The 24,883-nt window shown below is 38.4% G+C and overlaps 1 protein-coding gene across 12 annotated transcripts in view; it reads right to left on the bottom strand.

Moving 5' to 3' along the window:
- The window catches only part of NEO1 (neogenin 1), a 190,604-nt gene that overhangs the window by 22,477 nt on the left and 143,244 nt on the right, over positions 1-24,883 (bottom strand). For 8 of the 12 annotated variants that reach the window (XM_067003708.1, XM_067003702.1, XM_067003707.1 and 5 more), the window contains exons 9-19: positions 21,854-22,008; positions 21,185-21,333; positions 19,972-20,110; positions 15,854-15,903; positions 14,790-14,934; positions 14,255-14,365; positions 10,682-10,876; positions 9,778-9,873; positions 8,417-8,640; positions 4,451-4,589; positions 1,651-1,758 (exon numbers count right to left, since the gene is read on the bottom strand). In XM_067003708.1, the coding sequence (XP_066859809.1) occupies positions 1,651-1,758; positions 4,451-4,589; positions 8,417-8,640; positions 9,778-9,873; positions 10,682-10,876; positions 14,255-14,365; positions 14,790-14,934; positions 15,854-15,903; positions 19,972-20,110; positions 21,185-21,333; positions 21,854-22,008 (1,511 nt within the window). The remainder of the gene's footprint in view (positions 1-1,650; positions 1,759-4,450; positions 4,590-8,416; positions 8,641-9,777; positions 9,874-10,681; positions 10,877-14,254; positions 14,366-14,789; positions 14,935-15,853; positions 15,904-19,971; positions 20,111-21,184; positions 21,334-21,853; positions 22,009-24,883) is intronic. The other 4 variants (XM_067003700.1, XM_067003705.1, XM_067003706.1 and 1 more) reach the window with 1 other exon arrangement.

Genomic DNA, 24,883 nt, shown 5'->3' with positions numbered 1-24,883 from the left:
CACATAATATTTTAGAATTTAGCGCTTATGCAAATACTAATAAATACTGTGTGTTTCCATCCAACACCTATGAAAAAAATGCAAGGTTCTCCTTCACAGTATAGACATTGCAAGGAGATTTGTTACCTGGAAAATGCGTATGCTAATTTTGCTAATTGCACTGTGTAAGTGAATGCTGATCTCTTTGTATTATCGCCTTCCCTTCCTGACATACACGTGATGTAAGGTGACAGGCTTATCTTTTTAAGAGCACATATACGCTGGGGTTATTTGTGCCTTGCGTTTCACACCTGTCAATGACCCTCACTGACAGCTAGCAACCAAGTCCTTTAACCTGCAGTAAAGATAAAGGCTCCCGCTCCTCCAGTCAAGCTTTCCTTCCCATATGGAAGAAACATCTTGCTGATAATAAAGAAACGCAGAACTGGCTTTACAGAGACAAATCAAAACAGAGAAAGGTACAAACAGCTATCTGTATGCACAGAGAGAAATGGCTCGGGCATTCTGGCGCAGCGTGAGCTGCTGCTCTGCAGGAGCTGCATCCCCACAGCTGCACCGTGAGACACATGGCACCCGATCACACAGAAGAGCAGTGTGCTGGTGTGTTTGCACAACCCTCCCACACTGTTGTTTTAGCACTGACACCAGGAAGACAGCAAGTGCACCTGGCACAGCCACAGCATCTTACCTGCAGGCTCTGGGCTGCAAGCTCAGTGCCACTTTGCTTTTTAGGGGTCTTTCTTACATTAATACTTAAACTACTGTAATTAAATACTTAAGAATACTTATAAGAAAGTGTATTGCTTTTACTAAAGGCAGTCTACAATATTCTGCCTTTTCAAAGGAATCAGACTCATTTTTGTCTCCTGTCTAGAACACGGGCTACAGCACTGAGCACTGTATAATCATACTCTTGCCTTGGTGACAGGTTTCAAAGGTTTGATTCTTGTACCACAGTTAATTCTGATAACAAAAGCAAAATCATACAGTGCAAACTGTATGCTGATAAAATCTGCTTTAAGCTTAAAGCCTGGGGGAGGGAAAAAAAAGGAAAACTGAAGTGAATCATTTCAAAAAGCCTTTAGAAATGGGAATCCAAACAAACAGAACGCTTACAGAAAGGAAACAGTAATTATTGTTTTCTGTAAATGATTTACCCTACATGAAAGCAATGCAGTTACCAAGTCAAATAACAGTTTGCTCCTAATGATTATGTCAGGGGATTAATAAACAGGCTTTAAGTCTGATCTGTGCCACAGCAATGGCAGGAAGATGGCAAGGATCACCGGGACAGACTTCTAAATAAAATACTGACAGGCCAGATGCATTAACAGATGTATTTCTGGAGGCTTGCTATTAGAATAGCACAAACTGATGAAGGCAAAAGTTATTGAGATATTTAAACTTTCAATTATATTTGTGGTTAGACTCCCATTTCATACTGCAGTTACAGTTTATATCTTGATATATATTTTACTGGGTACAAAAGTAAATAATTAATCCAAGCTATTAAAAAGATTGGCAAAGAAGATATAGAACCTGTGGATAGCTCCAGGCTAAATATGGAATATGTTCACATAGTTATGTAGATTACATTCTGCTGTTAACAAGCTATCTTGTATCTGCCTTTGTAGCTCACGCAAACTGCACCTGTAATTTTGCCATTGGCTTCAGACGGAGGCTGCCAGTTAACAATTATTGTCCGAGGTTTTCCCTCTTTGCTCACCACAGTCACATCTTTGGGAGGAGAAGTAGGAACTGCAAAGAAACAAAAAACAGGTTATCAGAAACAGTTTGCCCAATTTCACTGGATGTAAGTAATCGCAGCACCTTCACTTTTTATTATAAGAAAGGCACATACAACAATAAAAAACCCTGAACATTCAGTCTTCAGATAAATCAACTATACCAGTGCAGTGGTCTTACTGATTTACTCCATTAAACTGGCAAATGCCATCTGGTATGCGGTATTTCCTTTCCATGGCAAGTTACCTGTTTCTAAAGCCTTTCTGTCACCAGACGCTGTGATTCATGATTGAGCTCATCTATCTTCAAAACCACATCACCTTCAGAGAACTCTAGTAGTTGGGGTTAGTGACTTCTGACATGAATTTGTTTGCTCATCAGAAAAACTGCATGAACTTCTGGAATAAACACATTTTATAGGCACAGGCATATGAAATATCTCCATATTTTCAGCTTTATGGTGGGACCAAGACCCAGGAATGCCAATTTGCCACTCAAATCTGATTCAGCAAAGTAAATCCACCAGAGGTTTAGAATTGGAACCAGTAATTCTTAACTTACTTTACTGAACATTTATTTGTGATTTGCAAGGAAACCTGCACCACGGAAGCATGTGCAATCCAGAAATACTGGCAGAACACAACTGTCCAACTTTGTCCCTTGAGTTTCCAGAGAGCAAAACTGAGAGCAGGAGAGAGGGAGAGCTTTCTGCTCCCATCAGCCCCTCCTGCCTAAAACTCAGGAAATGGCACAAACCACTCCAGCGAAAGACTGAAACCTGAGACCTTTCTCCCTGCAAATTCAAATATCCAGCTGGGGCTTGGATTAATGGCTTTCAAATGCACAGAGCCCACTCTCCAAAGGTGCATTAACCAGCTACAGTGTGGAATGCCACATTATGAAAAACATGAGACTTTTAATTAGGTAACTCTTAGCAAAGTATATTTGCCTTGGATATTTAATACTGTAATAGTAACATTTAGTGCTTACACAGTGCTTTCCACGTTTAAAGAGCTTTATGTATATTACCTATTAGAAATTAATTTGCACATCCTCTGAGGTGGCTACCTATTATCCCAATGCAGAATAATAGGTGGAAACCAGGGATGGCAAAAGAGATTCAAAAGTTACTGTAATCATTATCCTAGATACTTAAAAGCATGCTCCACAGAAATGATGTAAAGCACTACTCAAGGCCCTAGAGTAAGCTTCAAAGAAAAAATAAACCTCAGGACTAGCCCTCAAGAGATTAGTAATGCAGAGAACAACACTGAAACCAGTTATCCTGTATTTTTCTTCAGTCTTAGTTGAGGAGCAAGTCCTGTACAACGCTGCAAGTCATGAGTATTCAAAAATAATGAGTCACACACTCAGGAATTTGGCGAGTAATATAAATCACAAGATCTGTTATGAGAAAATATATTTAGCTTTTGCTTTTTTTCATTTGCCTCTTAGTTCCCAAGCTTTTAGGTCATATTTACAAATATTCCTTACAAGTGCCCCAAATAGAAATTGATGCTATTTAAATGGAAGAAATGAAACTCCCTCTATCTCACCCTCGCTCCTGCACTTTGAGTTTCAAATTCTCTTCAAAGAACTTTATCTGTGCAACTTTTACAATCCCTGCACAGAGTTATGGATGAGAACAGTGTGTGTGTACCAAATACAGTTCAAACACTGGATGTGCATAGCCATCAGAAGGGGAAGCAAGCCTCCATGCAAATCTGGGCTAGTTCCACTGCTCTGACGTTCTCTGTTTTTGGGGGAATGCATTCTGACAAAGCCATCTACCTCTGGACAAATACATCACTCTCACCAAAAACTAAGACAATGTTTTCAAAAGCAACTGACGCTCACTAAGGATTATGGGACTTCAGAATAAGTTAGGAGCTTTCTGATTTCATCTTTTTCTTAATGCTTGTTTTAGAATACTTGGATGATCTGACCGATTCTTTACATACTTGACTTTTTGCTGTACTTTAATCTAGTCTGAGAACTGCAGGGTAATTTGAATAGGCTCTTTTTTGTCCCTACTCTTCAAATAAACAGAAACACCAGCATAATAAACAGTAAATTAAACTGCACAAAGATCATTTCACACTGTGGGATGATGGGGGCTAATGAGGGACAGGTCAGGAGAGGTTCTGGAGATCACAGCTACTCACTGGGGCCGAGTTCCCCCCAGCGGCTACAAACCCTCTCCTGCTCTCTACTTGGAGAGTGCATCACTTCTGCAGCTCTGGGAAGTGCAATGCCTATTCACGTTGAAGAAGAATAATTTAGGGTTCATTTGGATGTCTTAATTTTTATTGGGATTTTGGTTTTGATTCATTTGCCTCATGCACTTCCTCACTGTAATAATAATCATCATCATGATACTGAATTTAAATTATTACTTGCTAAATTATTTTCTTTGTATGCTTCTTTACTCTCTCCTGTCTGTGAACTGTGGTACATTATTAATTACTTCTCTGTAATTTGATGTAAATTCTTTTGCATGCAATCATCCCTTTGAATTTTGGAGTATGTTTTTCTTTTTTGATCAGAATTTCTGACCAAACTAGAAAGAAAAGAACCCCCCAGCAAGTACTCCTCAGCATAATCATTTTAAATACATGCTTTCCCTCCTCCAGGATTCTGGCAGACAAGACTTTATTGATCTCATCATGGATGTCAACCCTTCCAGAAAGGCACAGATGATTACCTAATTCAAAAGTTGTTCCATGTGCTGTCATACTCCAAGTACTTGATCTTCGACCTTTAGTCACCATCACAGAGAATTCATACAAGGTATTTGGTTTTAACCCAGTCACTAAATAGCTCAAAGTGGTTGCATTTGCAGTCTGAAAGAAAAACAAAGTGTCAGTAACTTCTGAACTGAGAACCATCCATCACCAGCTCTCAGACACCCGTCTCAGGTAATATAACCACAGTCATCAATTCTCTAACGTTTTTGCTCTGTCATGCAATTCATTAATCAACTATTAAGGTGTCATTGTTTTATCCTGAGCTAGAAATTCCTTCTGCAAAGAGCAAAAACATTTAATACCAATTATAGATTAAAAAAAAAAAGCAATACGAGGTCCAGGGCATGCTTATGCAGCAGGCTGAATCACTGACTACTTGGCAGGGGGTTAATTTACAGCATTTCACTAACTGATCTAACTAGGGAAAGCAATGAAGCACAGCTAACAATAGAAGTCCTTCATGAAATCCGCATCTTCCTTCCAAATTCCTGTTAACATTTTCAGTGAACTTTTAACATACTTTAAAAAAAAAAATCAAGTGAAGGTACAGGTGCTGAGAGACTCGAAGATGTCGAAGCTTTATTAACACTTAGGTTTTATCAGAAAGGATCGTTATCTAGGACCAAACACTGAACCACACATGGTTTATACTGTGATTTGTAACTCAGCCATTTACCTAGAATTTTCGACCTTTAAATCAAACTGTCTGATGGTTGTTATACATGACCTAAACATAAACAGCACGTACTTGAGGCATATGGAAAAAAGAAAGAGGTTTCTACATCTATTTGTATTCCTTACCTTGACCTACACAAATCTAAATGTAGAATTCAATAGTTAGTTGCTTCCAAATATGGCAGGGTCATACAACACCTGTATTAATAAATAACTATTGCCTTCAGAAAACAACTGTTTTCAGTGATTTCTTTTTCAAGGAAAAGACCACCTATAAATGCATATTCCTTGAAGACTCGACAAATAACATGGCCAAATTCTGCAGAGAAAACCCTTATTTCTCAAGTATATAATGAGAGATTTTTGCTACACCAGGTGAAAGTTCAAAAAGCTGTCAGCCAAGTGATACTTAAATTTGTACAGAGTACTTTGCTTGTTCACAGAGGAGCATTTTGCCAGTTAAGACATCATAGGATTTGACAGACCATAAAGACATCATAAAACTAATCAAAATTAAATCTTCCATTACCTTTAAACCTTAACTTGTACAAAAATTCAGTGTAGTTTCAAAGTAAATGTGATTGTGGCTGAATGGTTCAAATATTTAAGTGTAGAGTAGAACAGTTCCTGTATTTGTTCAGTGGCAAAGCTTGACTGAACACAACCTCCCTAGTACAAACATGAAACCATGAGCTCAGAAGAGCTTTTCATCAGCTCTCGGGAGTGCCAAGCAACATCTTCTCCAGGCTCTTTGCAGTGCAGCTCAGGGACATAAGGAAAACAGTGATGTTACAGTAGAAACTGCAAAAACCTTTGGCCTAGGCAATAATGTAATGTCAAGTCCAACAGAGAAGTCTTTTCCTAATGTCTTGCATTACGAGCTGGACTTACCCCTGCAAAGTACACACATTTCTTCCTCTCCACAATCTCTGGAAAACCCTAACACCATTTAAGCACTCAATTCTGTTTACAGCACTTTTTAGCTCCTAGCTTCAGCCATACATGGCAGTTGGAATCCTTTTTAAAGGTTAAAGTTATATTTTCATCTATGACTTTGAAGCTTGGTATCTTTTAGTTTCAGTACACATCTTCCTGAATGTAAGTGACACATGAAAGGCCAAACTGGAGTGCAAGACTTCTCTGCTTCCTTCTCTATTTTTAAGCCATTTACTGTTTTTAAGATCACAACATATCCCATTATACTAAACCCTGCTCACCTACTACAAATAAACATCATTAATATTACCTTGTAAAATACATTTTCTTTTTATACAGTCCTATAAGATCTAAGTTAAGATTTAATATTTTAGCTTATGCTTGAGAGCATAGCTGATATAAATCACAGGGAGCCTGCGCGTAGGACAACCCCTCACCACCAACAAAGATTCTTTGAAAAATGCTCTCTGATCCACATTAGTGAAACTACACGGTTCAAAGCACAGCGGAGTATTTCAGCTTCAGGAGCTATATTACATCTGTTCCTGTGTTTATATGCTCTGCATGGACACAACTCCTATACAAACGTAAGAAAATAAGGCTCCTTGAGGTTTGTACTTGCATTTGAAGCATGCTCCCTCTTCTTGAATAAGTATTTTTTGAATGTAAGCATAGAAAGTGGAAAATTATGAAACAAACTGTATCAACATCCCATTTATTGAAGGGAGTGATGGATGAAACAACACCAGAGTGAATAGATGTAGCTCTGGATACCAGAGAACTGTCCTGAAGATAAGATTTCTGTGTGCGAGGCTGTGTAACAGAGAAGCTCTGATGCAACTCGGTGAACAGCCTCAAAATGTGCAATAGGTAGCAAAGCTTCTAGAGAGGTGGCCATGATGAGCAATACACTAGTCCGTACTTAATAAAGTAACCAAAGACCTGACTGAAATACAGCAGCTTATTCAACAGCACTGCTGAAAAAGAGGTTTTGCCTGTCTTAAAATTGCCATTTGTTTTTGTTCAACTGAGCAATATGGATTTTATCACAGAAACAAAGAAATAAAAGCCGGAAACAAGTTCTCCAGACGTCATGGTTTAAAAATGATGATTTAGGGCAAATGTTTCTTACTTAAGTCCTTTGAGGCAAATGCTTTTTTAAATGAGTAATTTTGAACTATATTCCATCATTACATATTATTTTTGGTTCAGAGTAAAACTTCTTGACCACTGGCTGCCAGCACTGAGAACAGTGGGAGTATTTCATTTACCACTGAGAGTGTTTTTTTTTTAAGCTCTTAACTAATGAAACTGCAGCATTATATAAATTACTCCCGAGACATCCTCTGCACATGACTCAGGAATGTGGATTCATAAATAACTTGCCTTTAGAGAAGGAACACACATACATACATCATTTCAATCAAAAAAAAAATATCTGGTTTGTAACAAGATTGCTCTCTAAGAGCATAAAGGGAGCTCCACTAGCTGGATATTTTAACAACCATTTCCTCTGAGTCTCATTTCAAATGTGAAATTTGCAGTCAGCATTTTTCAGGCCTCCAAACAGCTCTGGAAATTAAAAAATGCAACCAACCGACTCAAAAGATCCAAACTGAAAAGTCCAACCCCAAATTAGATCTCCAAATCAAGGCAGGCAACAATATCATAAAGTTATCGTTATGTATTTTGTGCCCATCAGTTCCCAAAGGGAAGTTTCACTATCAACTTGGTATGAACATAAAGGGTTGTAAAAAGGAAAAAAAAAAAAAAAAAAAAAAAAAAAGACGTCAAATTATCAGAGTAAATATTTCCCAGTGCATGGCTCACCACACAAATTCAGAGTCCTCTGCTAACTGGAGAGAAGCCATTAGTAACACATACCTTATTAATGCATTATTGGCCCCTCTAAGGTAAGCCCACGTGTCACAGAAAGCCATCATGTCAAGGTGAAGAAGAAAGTAGGAAACTGTCACTGTGTCCACAGCTCCCCAGCAGAAAGTCATTCTGGAAGTGTCTTCCTTCCTTGCCCAAGTCAACTCTTCCATTCACTCATACACAACACGCCAGCTCAATCTCTCACACATATACCAGAGACCACAAACACCTACTTCCACCAAACCCAGAAGAACTTTTGAAGCAATGATTTAACTGAGTACTACTGATGTGTGAACACAAATAGAACTGGATACACATCTATACTGCTTTCTAAGCACTTCTCTTGACTCTCAGCTTTTGCTTAACCATAACTCAAACATGAAACTTGTCATTAGAATATCCCAGCTGTGCTGGCGTCGTTGAAACTCCAATACCTTGTACTTTGTATTTGCAGGAATATTGGTTTTCCAGCGAACTGTGTAGTAGCGAGCATCAGTGATCTTCTGGTTCTTTGGCAGAGAGTTGTCTGCCCAAGTGATCCTTATGGTGTCATGACTCAGAATGGAAGCCTGAACTCCCACCGGTGGCATCATGGGAGACGGATCTGGCACTGGAGTGTATGGAGCATTAATAACAAACAAATCAACTTCGGAAGTGTCTAGGGAATTGATGGGTAAAAAGTAGTGTATTATAATTAAAAAGGGAGAAGGTGGCATTTTAATGTAAACAAAAACAAAAAAGGGGAAATGCAGGGTAATACAATGAAATGAAGGTGAGAAATGGAGAAAAAGAGAGAAAAGCCAGAGTTAATAGGTGACATAAGACTGGCTAATACAATTACTGTTGCATTGTGTTCCCGTAAGACAATGACGACATATCTATGCTATAGTTTGCCACCTAGCCATTAGCATTGAGTGCATGCAATCATGGCCTAAGAACCCTAAACATCCAATAGTTTTAATTTTGACTTTGTTTGCCTCAGAACATCCACTGATTCCTCCTCCAGAAAACAATGAGGAGGAAAGAGAGTGGGACTTCTGGATGGATAAATACCACTTCATAAAAGTAACTCCCATCATCTTTTAAAGAATGCTCATGGCAGGCAAATCCCATGTATCATGCAAATTTGCAGTGACTGAAAAAAATGGAATTCCAATGTCCCCTATAAAATCTATCAGAATTCTTACTTTTCAGGAGAGTAAACCAAACAGAAGTGTTAAACATTTGTATAAAATAACTAAATAATGTCAACAGTCTAGCAGGGAGCACAGCGAGCCATACGTTAATAGTAGCTCACTTGTAAACAAATTTCTCTTTGTATTAATGTGTTACAAGACAAAAAACAATTAAGCCAACAACTTGTTTAATGTAAGTAATGGCAGACTGAGACTTAGACAAAGAAAGTGAAGGCATCATATTCAAAAGCTCAGTGTAAAGACAAAAAAACCCTATACTTGTCCCTAAAAACAAAACAAGAACAACACCTTTAGAATTGTACCCATACAATTTTTGCTAATGTAATGGTAACTTTTAAAATAAGAACATCTGTAAGTTGTTAAAAGATAAATTTTGTAATTTAAAAATAAAATAAATTTTAGGCAGTTAAATAAATGGATGAACATGCAAGGCAATCACTGAAACAGTAAGGCCAATCAGTTAAAGAAATGGAGAGTACTTGATGACACTGAAAAACCACACGTTTACATGACATATAATCACATTTTCAGCTGCCGTGCAGAAGGCATGTTACTGATTTTCAGAAATGCACAACTTAAAAGCAGCCCCTTGCCTTTACCTGAGTGAGGCCTGGTCACCGCGCTCTCATAGAGAGGAATTCCTTCACCAACATTGTTGAACGCTTTCAGAGTTATAACATAGTGGGAGCTCGGGTCTAAAGGAAAAAAGTAGTAGTATATTTTCAGTGCAACCTGTTTGTGAATCCTGTTTTTTTTTTTATCCTCTGTTTTCTCTGCTTTGTTCAGTATTTTGTTTTTTAAGTAAAATATATGAAATAAGAAGTTTGCACTGTGAATGTCTCCACACAGACCTTCTTTTAGTCTACAACAGCTCTCATACAGCAGAAGTCTGTAGTCAGAGCACATCCACCTTAAGTACAGTCAAGCTAGTAATGAGGAAAAACATTTTAAAATGACCATTTTATGTTGCTCTACTAAATATTATCTAATACTCCAATTTTCAGGAATTTCCCAACAGTTCACAATACTAACTTTTATTTTGCTATCAGGAAATCTTACCTACCACAGGCATTTCTGTGGAGGGTCTATCCTGTATTTTAAAGTAAATGCCACAGTAACTTGGTGACATTTTAGTTTATTTTTCTGCCTGAAGCAAACTGCTTTGCAGCTCCAGAAGGAGAATAAGGAAGTGCTGCTCAGCATGAAAGTTTTTGTAATAGTTCTGGAAGGGAATGCATCAAATCAAAATGCACTATGCTTCAAGCTCAGTGAATTTAGCATTTTTTTTATTTTTAGTTCCTCTGCCTCTTTGACATCAACAGAAAAATGAGTTTGTTTCAAATTTATCAACCGTCTGGCATCCCAATGTATTGTCTTCATAATGATAAAGATCCTCTTAGAAGACATGCTGATAGTCTTGTATCTTTGTCATATCATGATTAGAAAGCAGGAACATAAATTAGAAGTGAAACACTGGCCCTGGTGTTGATTTGTTTTCCTTACCTAAGTTTTCAATGGTGTAGTATCTCTGTTTATAGTCCACCTTGATGGTCTGCGCATGAGGACTGCCAATGCCATACCCTATAGCATAGCCTCTTACCACGATGTTCTGGTTTTCAGGTGGAGTCCAGCTCACTACGATACTGGTGACAAGTGGACGGACATGTAAGGAGCTTGGAACTTCAGGAACACGAGTTTCTGTTAAAGAAAAATGATGGATTTAAAGGATTGCTCTTACATAAAGGTAATTACATGAAGAACCATGAGCTGGTATGGTCAAATGTAGCACTTGTACTCTGCTCCTGTATTAAAAAGAGTATGGTCCAAAGGAGGGAGTTTTATTGTACAAGAGAGAGCAGAGAAATCTCTAATAAGCAGATGAAAATTAACACTGTTTTGTCCACTAGTATATTTTAATAGATACTCTTTTTAAAACAAAAGACAGTCATGCTGAAGAAAATATCAGATCTGCTTCAAGGCAGATTTTTTTTTAAAAATATATTTGTGCATGTTTTTTCCCATTTGTAATTTTTCAGAATATTCATTCAATTATCACATTCTTCTCACCACAATCTGCTTTTAGTTCCATTGTATTACTTACTGTGGGCATTAAACAACTATCTTGAAAACACACTCACGATGAAATGAACATTCCTGAGCTCACTGTAGGATTAGACAGAATATTCCAAAGCTCTAACAACTGTCAGTAAAGTGGATATTGCATTTGTGGCAAAGGTTTGTTGTGATTTGTCCTGTACCTGATGCCACCTTTCTTGTCACTGCTTAAATCCTTAAGTCCCTTTTACATAACTCACAAAACGTATGCAGGGACTACATGTTCATACCGCAAGAATGAAAAATACTCAGAGTCCATGTCAAATGCTCAAACCCTGCTCCCACAAGCAACACAAATCTAATCACAATCCAGCAGTGAGATGGAATGTAGATCCCTAAGAACAGAAGGACTTACTTCCACAGCATCTAACTGCAGTTCCCTAATATTTTTACTAAAATGACTTTTCCTCAGTGCTGAAAAAAAATAAAAGCAATCTGAAAGCAAAACTGCACGTACTAACATCCGTACCTTTGACTTAACTTCTCAGAAAAGAAATAATTGCTTTTGTCAGGTCACTGGAGCCCACCATATGGTGACAGATATTAAATATTTTGTGCAATAGTAAACTGAGTTCCCCACTCTAAAATAAAATCTGTTCAGAGAGTTCTGCTTCCTGCAGGGATTGCCTTTTAATGAAACATGCTGCATTTATCTAAAAACATTTAATAAAACACCACAACAGTATTATTTGGATCATAATATGCCATTGGCCTGCTTGCTGAGGGAGTTTATTGCCTCCAGCTGACACAGCTGATCAATTAAAGTTCACAACTATTAAATACAGAAAAGCTACGGAATTGCAATATGAGAGATGACATTTTAAACTGCACAGAAGTCACTGTGCTGGGGATAAACTTTGTACAACTGTTTAACACCTTTTGCATACGAACTCCTTGTGGGACTTGCACCAACTCTGCAAAATTACACAGCCCTACTAATACAGACTTGTAACCGTCTGGCTCCCATTTGCATTGATGACACGATAATTATACTCTATTTAAATTCAAAAGCAGCCACGGAATGGAAAGAAATTACATGTATAGATGTATAGATGCATACTGAACTTGAGAAATTAAAGATTAGTTGTAAATACACTATTTAAAACATGAACATGTTAAAATTAATGTATTAAAAACATCCACGTGAGATTACTAAGTAAAGAAAAGCAAAAAAAATACATCTTCAGCTGGAGGAATTAGTGGTATTTCAAGCTGCAAGGTTGTGTCATATCCAGATAAAGGAAGACAGACACACACATGCAAGTCATTTCAGCTCTAAAAAGCAAATTTTAAATAGCTACAAAACTGAACTCTACTGTTAACATTAGTTTTTCTGCTGCTCTTGATTAAGCAATGGAAAGTAAGAAATAAGAGGACAAATATTAAGTTGAGCATCAGCTTTGCATAACACAGATTGAAAAATGGGCTCTCAAGGGGTTTAATCAGCTGACTGTTGAAGCAATCTTCCAACAGTGTAGAACAAATATTGGATCTCTTTTGTAATTCTGTCTTCCAGCTGCCAGCATAACTAAATCTCCAGTCACACAGATGTGAAAGACATTACTGGCAACCTGCGATATTAATTCAGCTAGAATGACCCTCGAGCTACTTCGTAACACAGCGAGGAGGGAGAATGACCTGCAAGAAACATAAGGAACTTGTGTGCAAAAGAACTGATCACATGCTTTTTTGAAATATGAACTGCCAGAAATACGCTGCCCAGAATCATCAGCAACATCTAGGCAGTTCCCAAGCGATCTGCCATTGCCAGCCTGTTAGAAATGGCACTTCTCTGCTGCAATTTCAATTGCTTGTAGTGAAATTCTGGGAGGTACTCACAAATTTGCTTATCGGAATTCTGCAAGAGTCAGGTTCCCGCTTCCAAAGCATCCTAGTGTAGTAAATACCAAACCTTTGGGCGAATTGACAGAGGTCAAAAATTTTCACAGAACTTTTTCTACTTTCATTGTTAACCTCTGCGCTGAAAAAACAAGATGTTAGTGTGGTTCTGTATGCCACACATCATAAATCTATGGCTTTGGTAGACAAGTCTTCATTTCTGGTGGAAAACCTGGTCTACAGTAGCCTACCAGCACTGGAAATATAATCAATCTTTTTTTTTAATCAATTTTTTTTTTTGGAAGTGGCAAAAAGTAACAGTTACTATAGGCCAAATGTCCTCTTCAAGCACAAGAAAGAAAAAAAAAAAGAGGAAAAAGCTTTTAACAAAGCATAGTAGCAATAAAACACAGTGATAAGATTCAAAGATGTACTGACAGCAGCGGCGTTCTCCACTGCTCCTTTCCTACCATGGCATCTCTCCCGCATTCAGCAAAGTTTACACTTACACCCAACGCTGCAACCACCATGCAGACACCAATACTCCGTACTGCAGTCAACAGTATGAGTAGTCACTCATTGTATCTCTGAATATCAAATCACTACGCTAAACTCTCTGAGCAATGCTTCAATGGTTTCATTAGCATAATTTAGGTGTGCCATAAATACATAATCACTATTTTACTTCCTCAAGGAAAACAGTCCTCCTACCTCCACTTTATATCCTGTAAACAACTGCATGATTAACAAGATGAATTTTATTGCAGTATAAAAATCAAGCCATTATTATTACATAAATCTTATCATGTATTATTATTTAAATATTGAATCACTGGCACTGTCATTCAAAATCGAGTATTTCTTAGTAGGAAAAACATAGTGCTAACATACAGTGCTAGAAAGTGTAGAAGCAGGATTTAATTTTAAGCCATTTTATTGACTCGGTAAGAGTTTCATAATAAAATAGAAATCAATTTCACTTCATCATAAATATAACAAGTTGCAACGTTAGAATATATTAAAAACAATTCAACAAAATCATCTCTGCCTTTTAAAAAAGCAATCAAACTTTACTGTGCCCTGTCTTTGGTGTCACAGATAACTTCACACTTATTATCTTACCATCTAGATCGCTCTCAAATGTTTCTGCTGATATCCAGTCAGTAGCTGGTCCAGTACCGTTAACAGTCAAGGCAGCTACTCGGAAGCTGTATTCTGTACCTCGTTCAAGACCTGGGAGACAAAGAGCATCCAAGATATCAAAACAGCAATTCCAACCGCAAACACGGGAATCACAATTCTTAATTAAAATAGAGGAATTTTCTCAATACTTTTCTTTCTGTCATTCAGTCAACACAATGAGCTCAGGACCATCTTCTCCATGCAACCCCTATGCCTTTATATAAAGGTTTTAAAAGGGCTTGTCCAGTCCACTTAGCAAGTCAAAGGCAAAACCAGGGCTAAAGAACAGGCTTCAGTTACCACTAGCCAGCCCAGACTACCTCAGAAGTTATCATCACTCCTTTTAAGTGTTTTCATTCTGCATTTAAATGTAAGAACACTACATAAACATGTAGATATAAGTCTCTGTGCCTCAGCACACTGAAAGCACCTAAGAAACCCCTATGATAACAAATGCTTGCAAATAACAGCTCACCTTCAATTAGCTGAAAAAGCTGGGTCCCACCGATGCTCTCAGTTACATCACTCTTACGGGACACTTTACGGTAGCGAATTTTGTAGCCTGTGATTTGCCCACTGTGTGTCCCTGCAGGAGGAGGCTGCCAGTGTAGCATGATGCTCTGTGGAAGGCAGAAGATAATTACAAAGTCATTGCCTTCCACGCAGCCTGAAAAAAAATACTCTAGTGCTAATACTTAAGAAACACAAAGTGGGAAAACATGCAGACAGAATACACTGCATTTTCATACGTGTAAAACACGTGCTGTCTAAAAAGAGAAAAATGCTATCTGTAAAAAGTAAAAAGAACTGTGATTCAGCAGCAGCACAGGTCATACAAGTGCCTATAAGTTTGCCTCAAAGTGCTTCAATCCTATCAGACCTCCTGATTCCAATTTCACAAATGGCCTCTTGGGTTTCCCTTTCCATCTTCTTTGGGTTATATTAAGATATGGTTTACTCGAGGGGCTGTCCTTAAGAAGTGGTATTTTCTTCAAAGAGTACAAGTTATCTGAACTGTAGTTTATGTGCATGAAGCTGCTGGGGTTTACCATATATGCAGTAGAAGACAACATTGGAAAAAGGGGTTAGAAAAGGATTTTTTTTTTTTTTTAAATCTCCAATCATAATCACTAAAGTAATAACGGTTAAGTACATAATTTTCTTTTTTAAAGGGCCCAGGATCTTGTAAACAGACATATGTATGTATACACTCTGTAAAACAATAGTTTATCACCAGGAACATATTCAACCTCTGCTGCTTCAGGCTTTTGTGCCTGATTAAACCTCTTTCATAACTAGTCTCCATGCTTTGGAGTACTGTCACTGCGTCCACGGCATTCTGCTGTGCGCAGCCCACAACTGGATTGGAGTTTCCAATGCCTTGAGTCCCACATTCAGATATTTTCCTGTTGGGCAACTCATAAACAAACAGCTGAAAAGCAGCATGGTAGAAGACCCAAAAGCAACTCCAAATTCTGGCTGATCTAAGACCCAACCTTCCATTTACCCGTAACAGAAAACAAATTCTCAGCATCTTACCTTGGAATTCCGCACCTCCAGCGTTAGATTCTGTGGTGGAGCACTGGGGACTAGAAACATTAAAGCAATTACAACTGAAACATTTCCAGATAATGTATCCCATACTGTATTTCCATGTACAACTACTCTCCGATATCATTCATTATGGAAGTATGAACCATTCAGGTTTAATACACAATCTAAAGTGACTACAAAATTCTACACATGCTTTCTGACACACAGTGACTGGTTGGCTTAGGAGATTTACTTACTTTCATCACAAAAAATTAACTCACTTTATTCAGGCCTTTACTTATCATAGGTATTTAAATAAAAAGCCTTATATTTAAAGGTACTTCCCGTTAACTCTAAGAGATCATGTTCAGTACTTTTCCAAATCAAGACTTTAATTTAGATGCTTGATTCTGGGAAAACCATGATTGGGGGAAACAGTTAAAATTCTAGCCCTGGTTTTTGTCTCATGAGTTGCTGTAACAGGAAAACCTCAGTCAAGATGTGTCTGTGCTACTGAAAAGCACAGAGGTGAAGTGCACTGCAAAGACAGTTTCTGCTCCTGAATCTCCACTCTTTGTTAGTTCTTTACTTGCTGTAGCAACTCACTGGTCAGGTCAGTTGAAGTCCATTACACAAACAGGTTACATACGAGAGAGAAACTGAAAGCAAGGAAGTCTCTGCAGCTCTCCAGAGGTGAAAGACTCGCAAGTGTTATCTCAAAGGCATAGATAAGGGTTCCCTGACAGGAAGCTGAGGCTCCAACAAAGCACAAGGACAGGCAACTAGAGGTACAACAGGACTAGAGATTGTTCCGGCCACAATCATCTGTTTTCCAGATAACACACACCAGGCAGAACACTGCCTAAGAAAACAATCCTGAGTGCATAAATGAGTGAAAGTGCTAAGTGAAAGGTACCCTGGGTGTGGTTTAATACCCCTCTCCCATTACCGAAACAGAGATAACGACGTTTTTTTTTCCTCCCCTCTTGCCAACTGAACTGAGTCTGAGATCACCAGACCTAGGGACTAGGGGCTACATCCTTTAAAAAGCAAGACCACCAGGTAAGAGGAGGAAATGAAATAAAGTTAGGCCAGTTCTTGCTGTTCTTGTTTTATGCAGTTGGTGCCTGCTTTCAAGACAACCTAAAATGTCCTGGGTTTCACAAAGCTTGATTAATAATTAACGCGTATTAACGCAAACTTGGCGAGAGACAGAAGATTGGCAGGACGCAGGAAAGGATTTATGCATGTAAATACATATACATGTACAGTTCGTTTTATGTCAAAGTACGCCTAAACTCAGACCAGATTACCAAATTAACCAGATCAACAAATAAAATGTATTTCCTATGGGCTGATATTCCACGCTCAGGTAAGAAAGGCTCAGCCCGTTTTGGTAGGCTGTGCAGCAGGAGGACCTGACATGCTGCTGGTTCAGAGAGGCCGCAAGGACGAGCTGGTAAGTGACATGCCCTCCATCAGGGTGTGATGCGCTGATGGTATTTCTAGTTGTGATACAACACTGTTTCCTACAAATCAGGAACACTTATGACAAGACATGCAATCCTTACCAGCAGCACATAAACCCGGGTTCAAATTGCTGTACCTGAAGAGCTAATTATTCTGCAACAAACCACTGTAACAGACTTAGGTTAGGAGCAGAAACCTACATGAAAACAAGGAAGCTTGCTAAAAAAGGTAGCTAAGAATGAAATATTTGCAGGAGGCATGGAGAGGGCGTACTGACACCACAATAGGAAAACCCAGGAAGAAAATGTGTATTGTTTATCTAGAAAGATTCAAGAGGGTGAAGGGGGAGAACAGCATGGTTAAGCAGCAGAGCTACGCAACTGTTAGAAGCAAAAGGACATCCTTCAGAAAGCTGCAGAAAATAAATTTCAACATGTTAAATGTGGAAACTTAAGTCGAGATGACAAGAAGTTCAGGAAAGCTTGAAAATGACATTAAAACTAATAATGCATTCTTCCTCAACAAGTAAGGAGCCGGAAGCCCTTCAGAGTAAGCAGAGTTACAGATGACCAAGGTATCACAGGAAAAGAAAAGGTAAGGCCAGAGGAACTACCTGCTTTGCATTTGTACTGAATGGAAGGCAGCAGAGAGGTTTCCATGACATCCTTTACAAGGTACTTAGAGCAACTCTCCAACTGAAATGTCAATAGGCAGGGTTACAGAAGTGTCAGGCATAAGCTGCAGCACATTGGCAGGGTTAGATCATATTCATCCAGGATTTCTAAGGGAACTTGGGAATGAAACGGTTGCATTACTTATGGCAGGCTGTAACCGGTCACTTAAAGTTACCATGATACTGGGAGATGCCAGTATTTAGAAGGGGTTCTGCTGGAGCAACTACTGGACACCTCAGGTAAGAAATCAAAAATCTGTATTAGCAAAAAAAAAAATGAAACTATAATGAAGTGTGAAATTCATAGATACATGGAGAAATATGACATATCTGTCACTTTTTAAAGGGAAATCTTGCATCACAAACCTGCTGGAGAGCTCTTAAGAAACAAAGCAATCATGGGATAGGAGGGAAGTCCTTGCCCGAGTACACAACTGGCTAAAAGAAAGAGAAGGTGGGAACGTACATAGTGGGTGATGACCTGTGGAGCTCCGGCATGGCACGTGCTGACACCCCTGTCGCTACCCACATTTGTAAGAGATGAAAGGGGGATGAGCAGCAATGTGAAAAATATCAGTACAGACAAGATCTGATGGTAAAGAACTGCAGAAAGACCTGAGGCTGTTCTGTGCCTGGATATTAATGTGACAAATTAAATTCATACATAGGAAAAATGATCCTAACTCCCCATGCAAAGCGATGGCTCTAAGCAAACCAATTCCACTAAGGAGCAAGATCACTCTAGCCCAAAAATGTTGCTTCAGTGCTCAGAATGAGCCAAAAAATGCTGGTAATTACACACTTGCATCTTTAATACAATTTTGGCCCTCCCTAGCTCCATTTTTAAAAGCACATAAGAGACAAGAAACCTAGAAAAAAGTTCAGAAAAGGACACTGACGCTTGAAACAGCTTCCACAGAAGAAATGAGTAACCATTTCTGTCTTAAATCTGGAAAAGAGATGAATGAGGGAGAATACAGCAGAGGTCTATAAAATGAGGAGTGGGACAGAAAAGGCTGATGGAGACTGATTATTTCCTCTTTCAGGCGGCACAGCTGTTGGCAATGAGTAACACTAACACAGACTAAGAGGGATCAAAACAGACTATAAGGGAGGGATTTTTCATAGAAAGTTTAGTTGTGGGATCCTCCACTTGATGTTGTGGATGATAAGAGTTGACATTTTTAGAGGATGATTAGAGGTTTCATGGAAGAGCAACTGAGTTAGTGAATACATAGAAACTACTGCAGGGCCAAGAAGTCCCGTAGAAACAAACTTCTGGACAATAATCATTCTGCTTTGGCTCAGTCCTGGAGAGAGGATTCCAGGCTAGGCTCATTTTGGGTCTGACAGTTCTTATGTATAATTTAACTTCTGTAGAAAAAAGAAAAGCTAACATTAACTGTGATCATTCTGCAATTGTTCATATATCAGATTTGCTCACATTACTTTCTTATTTGCCTTACAGGAAATGCTGTTACCATCTCCTGCTTTCAGGATTACAAACGATTGATTTAATAATATCTGTGCTGGAGTCCAAACAAAGACATGCAACATTTTTCCACATGACCACAATTAAAATAAAAACACTCCAAAAGCAGAAGTCTGCTCATAGGTAAAAATATTATAGAAGCTAAAAAACAATTTGGAGTGGTTGGGTTCAATATAATTATGTTTCTGTCCACTCTTAATACTTTGTAGACCCAATAACCCATGAAATAAACCTCTGATGTTGAAATTAAGGACACCGTTGTTTTGTAATTGGAATACTGGATACTTTTGTAGGTATATTAATTTTCCTTCGCCCAATTTGGAAAGCCCCAGGGGAACTTTTGGCATGCATGGTCATATGCAGAAACCACATTATTAATAAAACACTGCAGCACTGAACAACAACCTGAGAAGTCTTTCTGGTTTGAAATCCACTTAAAGGAAATTACCACATAATTCCTGCAAAAAGCCTTGGAATAAAGCAGCTTACCATCTGACAGCGTACGTACAACAACATCTTGCGTAGAGACGCCAGGGCCATGTTTATTGTAAGCTACCACTCGGAAACTATACTCTGTGTATTTCTTCAATCCATTAATGGTGTAGGAGAGTCCTGCTACATCAACATCCTGTTCATAAGCAAATATACATACGAGTCAAGGTCAGAATCAGGTCTGCAATTATAAACCTCTCAGAATTTCAGTTCAGTAATACTCAAACTCTAAAGCAGGAAGGACACCACTTGCACTCTGTAGCACGTGCAAGTCAAACCCCCAGTCATATGCAGCCAGGACTTGTAAAGATGCTATCTATCAGTCAGCTTGCAAGAGGAAGTTCTACCTATTCAATTTAAGTCACAACATGGACACAGGTTTTACAAACGAAAAGGGATCTAGAAAATTTGTCTATTGGTAAAAACTATTATGATATTTTTAACAGTGGGACACAAAAGTAGAAGAAGGTAATGTTATCTGAGGAATACTCATTCCTATTAAAAAAACTGACATCAAAATATTTTAAATGCTAACTAACAAACAAAAATATTCTTCCCTTAGGATTTTTTTAAAGCTGAAATCGTAGTTATAAACCATCATGTGGGAAATTAAATGACTGGGTTGAATTCTCCCAAAGCTGTGATTATTTTTCAGGTGACAACCTGTACTTGCATAGAACATGCTGGATTCTTCCAGTAGAATCCTAAGCAAATTTAATTAGACACTCACCAATATCAAAATATCAATCATCAGATCAACAGACTCAAGAAGCGAGAATAGTTTGGATTCAGGAACGTGCTAAAATCAGCAGTAAGCATAAAAACAGCCAACCTATAAAACCTATGCAAACATCCTTCACACCATCTGAACCGGGACCATTACATGATGAAATAGGTATTCAGTTTTTTCCTCTTGTGATAGGAAGGACATCCCAAAATGCTACTTGATGCTGAATACCTAAGTAAGCCATCACATAAAAACTGTTTTAATTCTGATACAAATACATTTCATGCTGAATAATGAATTAAACCATTTTCTAACAAACCAGGTGTTTAATTTTAAATATTTCTGTATTTTAGGCTAAAGGCTTCTGTCTGTCAGAAGAATGAACTCTTGGTAAGGTGCTTCTAGAAATTTAAGGTAAAAACATAAAAGAAAGAATACTGTTACTGGCATTGTACATCACACAGGAAGGGCCATGCTCTGTACCTGCTCACTGTCCTGTCCCTTCTCCATGTAATACAGCTTGTAGTTCTGGATTTCTCCATTGCCAGACAACGGCGTTTCCCACGTGACAGTAACGGAGGTGGGTGAATTGGCATATGCTCGGATATTGGGTGCTGGACCAGGAAGCTGAACTGCAATGTAAGCATGAAACTCCGCTCATCACCAAGCCTAACCAATAGATTTTCAGGAGCTAAATATTTTGGCATCAACTTCACAAGTAATAAACTCCATTCAAAGATAGGTATTTTTCTGCATTTAAGCATTCCATATGAATTCACTGGTAGGGGGTAAAGGCGGCACCAAATTTCAGAAGGAACTTCTCCTCCTTGCATCAGACTCCCAGTGTGTCCTGAACAACTCTAACAAATCACAGCCTTTGCATTTTCTTAGTTTTCCTTTATTCTCTGTCAGTTTATGACAATTGAAAAGTATTCTTTTATAACAAAGTTTAGAAAATTCAACAAGGAATGCTTTATCAGTTCTTCTTAAGAGTGAGAATAAAGCATACCAACGTGGTAGCATGGAAAATTATTTTGAAACTCAGGTCTGCAAATGCAGCTTTTAAGAGGATCACCTCATTCTGGGAAAGGCCATGAATGGAAAAAAAACGGCAATCACAAAGTCAAGAGGCTCAAAGTATTTATAGCTTACCCTCAGGCTGAGTGGCCACCTTCAGCGGTGCTGAGCTCTCTCCAGGGCCATGCTTGTTTTGAGCCACAACTCTGAAGACATAAACTGTTTCTGGCATCAGGTTCTGGATCATCACTTGTGTCTCTCCAGGACGACTCGTATTTTCAACACGTTCCCTTTGGGAAACAAAAAGTTTGGGCACAGAAACAATCATTGATTAGCAAGAGGGTTTTTGAGAGGTAGATAAAGAAATGGTTGCTACTTGTAACAAATCTAACGTGTATCCCATTTGAACGTATCTAGTGTATTAATGATGTGGTTATTTATACCACCCTGACTACACAAAAACAGTAATATGCCAAAATGGCTGGTGACAAACAGCTTCTAATTTTGTAGCTTGTCTTTGAAAAGAATACACACTAAACTAAAAGAATAAATTATACTCAACATCAAAAAATTCTAAGTAGCTTCATTGTTATTCTCCCAACAGCATGCCATAATTCATTGTGACAGTTTATCCTACTACTCAGAAGCCACAAGAAAAAATATTTAAGAATTGTACACAGACTCTATTGAGATTTAAAGACATTTTTGTTAATATCGTGGGGATGCTTTCGGTGTATTTTTCAAAGAGGCTGCTTTAATATTTTCTTCTATCTCCAAACTTTACTTAGTTCCTCCCTAATATTTAGATTTTTTAAAAACATCCAAAGGCTCTGACTCACACACACTGCAGCAGACAGCTGTGGCAGTTGCGGTATTACCACACAAGTAGTGGAGTCAACAGAAGGCAATGTCTGCCTGCGGCTCCGCTGCTGGAGACCATCCTTTGGCAGTGGTGCACGCTCCTGTTGCGGGCTGCCAGTGGGACGCGTGAGTCGGGCTTCTCTCAGGTGCTCCAGCAACATGGAGGAGACAGCTCTGGGCCTCCTGCTTTGCCTGCCAGAGCCCTAAGGAACTGCCAGCTGAGTGGTAATGGGCATTTCTCTTCGATTTGGGAAAAAGGCAGGCATTTTGCAAGCTGAAAGCTAGAAGCCAGCTGGGAGAGCCCACCTGGTGCGCAAACCCAAAGATTACTGCCCTGCATCTAGCGAATTTCAATTACAGCCCTCAAGCACCCCATGTGAAAGCCTGGTCCAACAGCGATCATAGTTCAGGAAACACAATCACTTCTTATCAAGCTCAGGACTGAGGTGAAGACCATGAGATTAATTATCAACTAACTACAACCTTTATTTCCAACACATTGCTGTTGTCACCTGAACCTTCACACAGCTATGTTTGGGCAAGGACATCTACGACCAGTCCTGGCTTGAAAAGAGGCTATCTACTCCCTGAAACAGAAATAACAGCACCATTATAAAAGAAGCAGCGAAAAACTTCCCCACTGAGGAAATAAACACAAGGAAAATGTGAATGGTTTGAATACGATCCTTCCCCTTTTGTCTGGGAGACTTTGTTTAGCTCTACAGCAGAGGGCAGACGATTCTCATCCCAACGGTTAGCTGCTATTAAATCATTTTTAATGCAGAAGCCTGGGCAAAATTATTCCACAGTCTCCTCTTTCCTACCTCCCAGCCATTATGATTTAATTTATACCACGGAAATCTGATGCCAAAATTCCCCTTTTTAATTTATTTCTTTTTAAATCAACTACTAAGGTTGATTTAGCATAACTGGGTTTAAAACATTTTCAAATCCCTGTTCATTTCTGCACTATTATACTGTATTTATACAGAGGAAAACAATATGCTAAATGTAACTGAAAAGCTGTTTAAACACATTTTCTAGAATATTCTCTTTCATTACAGTTGAGCTAAAATGGCATTGCATACACAGCCTAATTTATTTCAGATTTTTTTTTAATTTTCATCTTTGAATGAGCAGCATCATTATATATGAATTTAAGAACTCTGCAAAGGATTTCTCTTCTTTTAATGTTTATAAAGTAATTTTTGCAAGAAAGAAGCTGGCAGAGAAGAGAGAGAGACATTGAAGAAATATAATTCCTACTGCTGAATGAAAGAGGGGGGCAGGAAAAAAGATAAATATTTTCTCTCGCTAACTTTTCCAGTTATAGCTAAAGCAAAATGTTTGCTTGAAAATGTATTTTCAAATGGATAGCTTCCTTTAAAATGTATCTTAGCTATAATGAAGGTATCTGAAAACCCAGAATAAGTGCCAACTGATTCACAGCTGTGGAATAGCATTCATCTCCCATTGACATGCAAAATATATTGCACTTTCTGCCTCAAGTTTAAATGCACTCACTGATTTTGTCTAGAAAAAAGTCAGCAATCCAAGGTCATTATTTAAAATTACAAAAAAAATTTAAATTATTTTCAATGGAAACACAACATTTATCAAAAAATAAATAGATGAGCCAAAGCAATGCAATTTTCAGTAATAAGTAGGAATTGTGCCTTCCCTCACAACAGTATATTAAAAATATGTTGAGATTAATCTAATTAAGTGCTACATGAATCTCTCCTTTATGCCCTTTCTTTGGGAGCCTTGAGCACCTTTTATGAGCTCTGATGCATTTAGGTTGGCATAATAGGTAGCAAAACAGATGGTCTATATGAATAACTATATTACCCAACAGAACATTATGACTATTCTAACTCATTCCAGTTTAATCCCCAATTAAAGAGCTTTGCAAACTGGAATTAAGGCTTAAAATAGCTGTCATGTAGATGGGGTAAAAAAGACTACAGCTCAAAACCAGAAGCAAGAGTTCATCTGGGAAAGTAAAGTTTGAAGTCACACTTACAAAAACAAAACCTTTGGGAATTATTAAAAAGTGACCAGCATCTATGCCGGCCACATCAGCTGTGAAGCCAGGCAGTGAGCTCAGATGGACATTTTGACAGTGCCATTATGCACAACTAAACTCCATTTTGTGTTTGTAGCACACTAAGTTGTACCACGGGTTCAATATTATTTGAATCTATCACGCGTGTAAGTTACCATCTTGTACGAGCAATGTGTTGGCCTTCTCACAATTTTCTGTCCATATCTTGAAAATCTGAAGTTCTCCTGCATGGCTGC

Source organism: Anser cygnoides, chromosome 11 (assembly GCF_040182565.1).
Source record: "Anser cygnoides isolate HZ-2024a breed goose chromosome 11, Taihu_goose_T2T_genome, whole genome shotgun sequence".
Lineage (NCBI taxonomy): Eukaryota > Metazoa > Chordata > Aves > Anseriformes > Anatidae > Anser > Anser cygnoides.
Note: the sequence above shows the minus strand (reverse complement) of the source record. Positions and strands in the feature narration are given on the sequence as shown.